This window comes from Jaculus jaculus, chromosome 18 (genome assembly GCF_020740685.1).
Source record: "Jaculus jaculus isolate mJacJac1 chromosome 18, mJacJac1.mat.Y.cur, whole genome shotgun sequence".
Classification (NCBI taxonomy): Eukaryota; Metazoa; Chordata; class Mammalia; order Rodentia; family Dipodidae; genus Jaculus; species Jaculus jaculus.
Window position 1 is genome coordinate 10,347,309 of NC_059119.1, and position 9,269 is coordinate 10,356,577.

The following is a 9,269-nucleotide window of genomic DNA, read 5'->3' on the forward strand; positions in this document are numbered from 1 at the left end:
GAGAGAAAGGAGGGGGAACAAAAATGGGCACACCAGGGCCTCGAGCCACTTGCAAACAAACTCCAGACATATGTGCCACCTTCTATATCTGGCTAATATGGGTTCAGGGGAATTGAACCTGGGTCCTTTGGCCTTGCAGGCAAATGCCTCAACTACTAAGCCATCCCTGCAGCCCAAGAAAAAAAATTTTTTTTTTTTTTTTTGGACAGAGAAAGAGAGAAAGAGACAGAGAGAGAGAATGGGTGTGCCAGGACCTCCAGCCACTGCAGACGAACTCCAGATGTGTGTGCCCCCTTGTGCATCTGGCTTATGTGGGTCCCGGGGAATAGAACCTTGGTCCATGGCTTTTCAGGCAAGCGCTTCAACCACTAAGCCATCCCTCCAGCCCCTTTGTTTGTTTTTCAGATCAGGTCTTACTCTGTAACATATACTGGTCTTGAACTTAGCTATCCTCCTTCCTCAAATGAAATTCTGGGATTACAGATATGAGCCACAAGGTACTGTAACCTTGGGGGCTATACTCTAGGTAATTCTAATTGACAGTGAAGAATCTGATTCCAGAAACCTAAATTCTGGGCAAGCACGTATAGAATAAAACAGAACATGTAGTTCTCAGAAGTACTTACATTTCCTTCAAGTGCCTTATTTCTTGAACAGTTTGCAAAGCAAGTTCTTGTAGCTTATCTGGGGTAAAGCTAGTACTTATTGCTTTCTGAAACACTTCATGGAGAATTGTACCAACCAGCATTTGGCGTGAGGCTGGATCAGAGCCCTATGAAAACAAATCATCAAATCATATTATTCTACAACACAACAACACACAAGACTGAATGTCATGGAATCATCATAATCAACAAGAAACATGTCAAAAGATTAAACTATGTTTTATTCCCTTTGGAGTTATATTTTTACTCTGAAACTCAAGCCAGCCTGGAATTCACAACATGGCCCAGGTTGTTATCAAACTGGAAGTGATCCTCCTTCCTAAACCTACAGGGTACTGGGATCACAGGTGTGAAGCACTATGCCCAGCACCCAATGTTTGATTCTGAGGGTGGAATGAATTTGACTTTCACGTGTGTGGGTGGAATGTGGGCACGCATGTGCCACAGCATACACATGGTGGTCAGAAGATAATTGTGCAGGGCTGGAGAGATGGCTTAGTGGTTACACACTTGCCTGTGAAGCCTAAGGACCCTGGTTCGAGGCTCAATTCTCCAGGACCCACATAAGCCAGATGCACAAGTTGGCATCTGCATCTGGAGTTTGTCTTCAGTGGCTGGAGGCCCTGGCGTGCCCATTCTCTATCTATCTGCCTCTCTCTCTCTCTCTCTGTCTGTCTGACACTCTCAAATAAATAAGCAAATAGAAATCTAAAAAAAAAAAAAAAAACATAATTGTACATATCAAACCTCACCTTCCAATTCATCTGGGGCACAGCTGCGAGACAGACACACACACGCACGCGCACACACACACTTACAAAAATAAAAGATTTTTAAGCTGGGCATGGTAGCACATGCTTTTAATGCCAGCAGTCAGGAGGCAGAGGTAGGATTGCAGTGAGTTCAAGGCCACCCTGAGAGTACATAGTGAATTCCTGGTTAGCCCAGTCTACAGCAAGACCCTACCTTGAAAAACCAAAAAAAGGGGGGGCTGGGAAAATGGCTTAGTGGTTAAGGCATTTGCCTGCAAAGCCTAAGGAGCCCGGTTCGATTCCCCAGGACCCATGTAATCCAGATGCACAAGGTGGCACATGTGTCTGGAGTTCATTTGCAGTGGCTGGAAGTCCTGGTATGTCCATTCTATCTTTCTCTCTACCTCTTTCTCTCTCTCTCTCAAATAAATAAAGAAATAAAATATTTAAAAAAAACTCTTAGAAGCTGAGAACGTAGCTCTGTGGCACAGCATGTACCTTAACCATCCATGGCTCTGGATTCAGTGCCCTACACAGGGCAGGGAGCCCTTATATGCTTTAAGATTGTGGATCAACATCAGGTATGCATATGACTTACTCTGAAAGTTTCGCTCAGGACAGCTCTTCTCATACATCGAATACTGCTGGCTACACTTGTACCGGAAATCAGCATGTCTGGACACAGAATCAAATACCCCCAGTTGTCATCGATGGTCCAAGTGCCCGCTGTGCAATCCCCCTCCAGATGAATGACATCCCCTGGCTCTACTGGCACAGAACACCTGAAAATACAGCAGAGCGGGGCTGGGGACACGGCTCAGGGGCAGAGTAAGGCACAAGGGAAGCAAGCAGACAGAAACAAGCAGGCATAATTTCACTGAGCAGCTTGCTCAGTGGTTGAAGTCACTTGCTTGCAAAGCCTGATGGCCCGAGTTTGATTCGCCAGGTGCCCACCTAAAGCTAGATGCACAAAACGGATGCATGCGTCTGAAGAGGTCGCAGTGGCACAAAGCCCTGGTACGCCCATAGTCCGCCTCTTTTATCTCTCAAATAATTTTTTTTTTCTTTCAAAAAAAAGAAGCAGAGCTGGGGAAATGGCTTAGTGGTTAAGCTATTTGCGTACAAAGCCTAAGGATCCCAATTCAATTCCCCAGGAACTGAGATGCACAAGGTGGCACATGCATCTGTAGTTTGTTTGCAGTGGCTGGAGGCCCTGGTGCACCCATTCTGTTCTCTCTCTCACTCTCTCTCTCTCTACCTCTCTCTCTCAAATAAATAAACAAAATATATTAAAAAAAAATAATAGTCCGAACATGGTGGCGCACGACTTTAATCCCAGCACTTGGGAGACAGAGGTAGGAGGATCGCCATGAATTCAAGGCCACCCTGGCACTACACAGTAAATTCCAGGTCAGCCTGAGCTAGAGTGAGACCCTACCTCAAAAAATCAAAAAATAAATAAATAAGTAAATAAAAATAAAAATAGCCGGGCATGGTGGTGCATGCCTTTAATCCCAACACTCGGGATGCAGAGGTAGGAGGATTGCTGAGTGTTCGGGGCCAACCTGAGACTACATAGTGAATTCCAGGTCAGCCTGGACTAGAGTGAGACCATCCCTCATAAAACAAAACAAAGCAACAAAAAAAAAAAAAAAAAAAAAAAACGAAAATAAATAAATAAGGTAGAGAACAACTAGGGGAGACATCTGGCAATGACCTCTCACTTCCACATGCACACACTCACATGTGAACACATTACACACACACACAGAGGAATCATAAGCATTACCAGTCATCCCTAAGGACGCAGAGCTCTTTATGTTCCAGCGCCTGGGAAGCAGTGATGGTGAGGTGCTTCTCACAGCTCCCTCCTTCATTCTGCACCACATCGACGGCCATCACCAGGTAGCGGTTGTCCTTTCCTCGGTTCAGAACTGTTTTAGGAAAGGGAGCTTCCACTGGCTTCTGAAATCTGAAACATACACACAAAATCCATGAAGTAAGTGAGCCGGGCAGCCGGGCGTGATGGCGCATGCCTTTTGTCCCAGCACTTGGGAGGCATAGGAGGATCACTGAGAGTTCAGGGCCACCCTGAGACTACACAGCGAATTCCAGGTCAGCCTGGACTACAGGGAGACCTTACCTTGAAAAAAAAAAAGAAAAGAAAAGCTGGTGCTTGGTGGCACATGCCTTTAATCCAGCACTGGGGAGGCAGAGGTAGAAGGATCAAGGCCACCCCCTGAGACTACATAGTGAATTCCAGGTCCGCCTGGGCTACAGCGAGACCCTACTTTGAAAAGCAAAAAAAAAACAAACAAACAAACAGAAACTACAGATTGACACCAACCAAGGGGCTATTGGGACCTCCCTACTAAACAGGCTTCATACTGGTCAGAGTAGCCCACTCCTTTAGGGAAACTAGTAGTTTCTTATTTTACAATGGCCAAGTCAATTTTACAATACTTTCCCCCATAAGTCTAAGCCTCCTGAAACACAAAAATTATCTTTATAGGGCTGGAAAGATGGCTTAATGGTTAAGGTGCTTGCCTGTGAAGCCTGAGGACCCATGTTCGACTCTCTAGATCCCACGTTAGCCAGAAGCACAAAGGTGAGGCACATGCAAGGTAGCACATGCCCACTAAGTGGGGCAAGCATTTGGAGTTTGTTTTAGTGGAAGAGGCCTTGGAGCACCAATTCTCTCTTTCTCTCAAAATAGTTTTAAAAAGTCTTTATAGAAAACATCTCTTGTGGGCTGAGGAGGCTGCTCAGCACTTCCTTGCGAAGCCCAAGAGCCTGGGTTCGATTCCCTAGCACCCGCCTAAAGCCAGATGAACAAAGTCGTGCATGCGTGTGGAGTCTGCAGCAAGAGCCCCTGAAATGCCCATAGTCACTGCTGCAATCTCACTCTCTCTCTTTGCAAATAACAAGTCAAAATGTTTTCAAAGAAAACACCCCACCTAGCAAGGTGTGATAGTTCACACATCTCAGCACTCTGTAGACTGAGGTAGGAGGATCTCTGTGAGTTCAAGGTCAGCCTGGGCTGGAGAGAAACCCTGTCTGAAAGAAAAAGATAAAGAAAAAGAAAATGAAAAAGAAAAAAGAAAGCCCTGCTCTTTCCTGTTTTTCTCCATCGTCTTAGTAAGTGGCCAAACAAGGGCTTGCTTGTGAAGCCTAAAGACCCCGGTTTAAGGCTCGATTCCCCAGGACCCACGTAAGCCAGATGCACAAGGTGGCACATGCTTCTCGTGTGCAGAGGCTGGAGGCCCTGGTGTGCCCACTCTCTCTCCCCCTCCCTCTTTTTCTCTATCACTCTCAAATAAACAAATAAATAAGTGGCCAAATGAAAAAGCAATGTCATTATCCTTCCAAATGTAACATCCAGGGCCTTTCACATGGTCCTTTAAATTACATCTCTTGACTTTACTCGCCTTCTAGCCTCAGACCATGAATTTCCCAAGGTCAGCTGCGCTGCCTAAAAGATCTCTCAAAAGGTGTGACTGGGCTGGAGAGATGGCATAGCGGTTAAGCGCTTGCCTGTGAAGCCTAAGGACCCCGGTTCGAGGCTCGGTTCCCCAGGTCCCACGTTAGCCAGATGCACAAGGGGGCGCACGCGTCTGGAGTTCGTTTGCAGAGGCTGGAAGCCCTGGTGCGCCCATTCTCTCTCTCTCCCTCTGTCTGTCTTTCTCTCTGTGTCTGTCGCTCTCAAATAAATAAATAAATAAAAATAAAAATAAAAATAAAAATAAAAATAAAAATAAAAAAAGGTGTGACTGCGGGACCTGGTGGGTCGCAGGTAACCCCAGGACCCGAAAGGCTGAGAAAGGAAGATCCCAGTGACATGGAAGCCAGCCCGGGGAACTCGGTGAGCTCCGAGTGAGCCGGGGTTGGCATGAAACTGCGTCTCGGATATACAATTATATGTCATATAATATATATACAACAGGCATATTGGATGTATAGTATCGCTTCTAAGTCGCTGCTGACCCGAGCCCCAGGCAGTGTCCCCGGGAAGGGCTCCACGTCCACACGGTCGGGCACGGGCCCTTGCCCGGCGCGCAGCCGGCGGGGCGGCCTCCCGCTCGGCGTTCAAATCTCCCGCGCCCCCCAGCGCCCGCCCGGCTCACCCACCGCTCGGGCCGCGGCTCGCGCCGCTCCGGGCCGCGCCCCTCCACGCGCGGCGGCTCGGGGTCGTGCGGCGGCTCCATGCGGGGCTCGGGGACGCGGCGCCCGGCTCGGGGTCCCGGGCGGCGGCGGCGGCGGCGGGGAGAGAAGCGCGGGTCCGTCCGCGCGCGCCGCGTGCGCATGCGCCGGCCCCGCCCCCGCCGCGCTCCCGCCCTGCGCGGGGACCGCAGGTGTGAGCAGGTGTTTGCGCAAAACCAAGCAACAAGGGCTGCGGGTGGCTTAACGGCTAAGGCCCTCGTCTGCGAAGAATAAAAGACCCATGTTCGATTCCCCCGGACCCACCTAAGACAGATGCACAAGGTGGCGCATGCGTCCCGAGTCTGTGTGCGGCGGCCGGAGGCGCTGCTGAGTCGATTCTCTCTGTCTCTGCTTTTTTTTTCCTCTCTCAAATAAATAAAAAAACAAGATATTAAATGACGGTAGCTGAGCGTGGTGGAGCACGCTTTAAGTCCCAGCTCTCGAGAGGCACAGGTAGAAAAACCTGAGTTCGAGGTCACTCAGAGACTACATAGTGAATTCCAGGTCAGCCTGGACTAGAGCGAGACCCTACCTCAATAAATAAATAAATAAATAAACAAACAAACAAACTCATTTGCAGATGACTCAAACCAAGCAGTCCTCAGCATTTCCTGGGAAAGCAACCTCCTTTTGTGTTTTGTTTTGTTTTTCATTCTGTTTTACTGGAAAACTCAGTAAAACAGTTCAGAACTTAGCTATCAGCTGGGAATGATAGGGTTAGGGTTGATCCTAGTACAGGGGAAGTGGAGCCGGGTACATAAGGAGTTCAGGGACACCCTCAGCGACATAGCAAGTCCAATGATGAGACTTTCTCAAAAACAAGCTGAGGGTTGAAGAGATGGCTTAGTGGCTAAGTCATTTGCCTGATTCAATTCCCCAGAACCCCCACAAGCCAGATGCACATGACACATGCTTCTGAAGTTCACAGGCCTGCCGATTCTGTCTCTGCCTCTTTCTCTCTCTCTCTCAAATAAATAAATAAATAAGAAATATATATGTATATATATAAACAAGCCAGGCGCGGTGGTGCATGCCTTTAATCCCAGCACTCGGGAAGCAGAGGTAGGATGGCCATTAAGTTCATAGGCCACCCTGAGAATTCAGAGTGAATTACAGGTCAGCCTGGGCTAGAGTGAGACTCTACCTTGAAAACAACAATAAAATAAGGAAATAAAATAAAAAAGCAAGCCTTGAACTTAGTGATCCCCCACCTCAGTCTCCCCAGTGCTAGATTAAAGGCACCTGACTTCATTCTGAATTTTTGTTTTTTCTTTTTTTGTTGCTGTTGTTTTGCTTTTGGTTTTTCAAGGTAGGGTCTCACTCTAGTCCAAGCTGACCTGGAATTCACTATGTAGTCTTGGGGTGTCCTCGAATTCACGGTGATCTTCCTACCTCTGCCTCCTAAATGCTGGGATTAAGGACGTGCAACACCACCCCCAGCTCATTCTGACTTTTTAATATTGTATTTATTTGAGAAAGAGGCAGAGAGAATGGGCATACCAGGGCGTCTAGCACCATTGCAAATGAACTCCAGACACATGCACCACCTTGTGCTTCTGGCTTACATAGGTACTGAGAATAGAACCTGGGTCTTTAGGCTTAACAGGCAAGTGCCTTAATTGCTAAGCCATCTCACCAGCCAGCCCTCTTTTTGTATGTGTGTGGTGGGTTATTTTTTTTTGGTTTTTTGAAATAGGGTCTCACTCTAGCTAGGCTGACTTGGAATTCAATATGGTCTCAGGGTGGCCTCAAACTCACGACTATCCTCCTTCCTCTGCCTCCTGAGTGCTGGAGATTAAAGGTGAGTGCCACCATACCCAGCCCCCCCCTCCCTCTCTCTCTCTCTCTATATATATATATATATGTATATATGTATATGTATATATATATATATATATATGAAATATTTGAAAGAGAAAGAGGCCGAGAGAGTGTTTTGACTTCTTATATTTAACATTTGTAGACATTTAGCCAGGTGTGGTGGCACACAATTATGTAGACATTTAAAAGAAAGGAACTGGGGCTGGAGAGATGGCTTAGTGGTTAAGGTGTTTAACTACAAAGCCAAAGGACCTAGGTTCAATTCCCCAGGACCCATGTAAGCCAGATGCACAAGGTGGCACATGCATCTGGAGTTCATTTGCAGTGGTTGAAGGCCCTGGCATGTCCATTTTTCCTCTCTCTCTCTCAAAATAAATAATAAATAAAATATTTTTAAAATATCAGAAAGCATTATGAAGGAAAGGAGTTAGTCTGGTTGGTAGAACATGCCTGTAATTCCAGCGCTGGAGAGGCTCGAGCGGAGGGCTGGGAGCTCTCGGCCAGCCTGGGCCCTACCAGGTACTCCTTCCACAACTACAAACACGCCTGGGGTACACTCAAGTGTAAGGTCCTTGCCTAGTATGTGCAAAGTCCTAGGTTTGATCCCCAGTTACACAAAACAGTAACTAAATAATAAATTCAAGAAGCCATCAAAACAAGGATAAAATTTTATTTTTAATATACTATGGATTCTATTACAGAGATAGAATGTAAATTTTATTTTAAAAATTTTAAGCTCTCCTTTATTGACAACATAAGAGATACATTTAACTTATCTTAAGATTGAATGACAATAGTTAGCTACATTGTCATTGAGAAGTGAAAATATACAAAATAGTTTTATAAACACATGTATTTCTATATCCCGGTACACTTACAAATCATAAAAAGACACATATTTATTTTTCAAATAAAGATTTTTTAAGATGAAACCAGTACATCAAATTTTTACCAAGATATGCAAAAAAATCAAAATTGATGCAGAACTAACACTTGCAACTTAGTTTTTAACATTTGAAAAGTCACCTCAATTCTACAAATGACTATTGCTACAGATGGAACTTTAACTGTCTCCTTTCACTTGTCATGCGCACGGAGAACATAGAAAGTCTCTAAATTCAATGATTTGAGTTCCCACATTTTAAATGACCTCAACACAAAGGATCACAATCAAATCATATTGTATAATTTTACTTGAACTTACAATACAGTACAGTCACTTCACCTGGAAGAACTAGTGTCAACATAACTCCTCAGAAACCTGTGATACTCAAAGCTACATGAATATTTTATGGTCCACTTTAATCAGTTTTCTACTACATACCCAATCATCAAAGAAAAACATACATATAGTACTATTTTGCTTTTGAGAGCAAGGATATTCAATATTCATTATTACTGCCTTTGGGAAATACAATAACTTTTTTTAAACTCAGATCAAAGTACTTGGAAATAACATGTGAGAAAAACCTGATACTTCTTCATTTATGGAGTTTCTGCTTTTAAATACCACATTAATTTTGTTAACAAAAAGAGAGCTGGAGGGTACAGCTCAGTGGTATAGCACTCGCCTGGCATGTACAAAGTCATAGGTTCAATCCCCAGGTAGAGCAAACTAAAAATAAAGAAATAAAAGAAACTTTATTAAGCTGGGTATGATGGTGCACAACTTCAAATTCCAGCACTTGGGAGGTAGAGGTAGGAAGATCGCTGTGAGTTCAAGGCTACCCTGAGACTACATAGTGAATTCCACCAGGTCAGCCTGGGCTAGAGTGAGACCCTACCTTAAAAACAAAAACAAACAGAAAGAGTCTTTTTGAAACAGGGGATT

At 45.3% G+C, this 9,269-nt stretch overlaps 1 protein-coding gene across 2 annotated transcripts in view; it reads right to left on the minus strand.

Annotated features, from left to right (window-relative positions):
- The window catches only part of Dna2 (DNA replication helicase/nuclease 2), a 34,181-nt gene extending 30,797 nt beyond the window's left edge, over positions 1-3,384 (minus strand). The window contains exons 1-3 of one of the 2 annotated variants that reach the window (XM_045137753.1): positions 3,207-3,384; positions 2,016-2,199; positions 627-772 (exon numbers count right to left, since the gene is read on the minus strand). In XM_045137753.1, the coding sequence (XP_044993688.1) occupies positions 627-772; positions 2,016-2,199; positions 3,207-3,316 (440 nt within the window). In that variant the 5' untranslated portion in view covers positions 3,317-3,384. The remainder of the gene's footprint in view (positions 1-626; positions 773-2,015; positions 2,200-3,206) is intronic. The other variant, XM_045137755.1, reaches the window with a different exon arrangement.
- Positions 3,385-9,269: the final 5,885 nt, after the last annotated feature.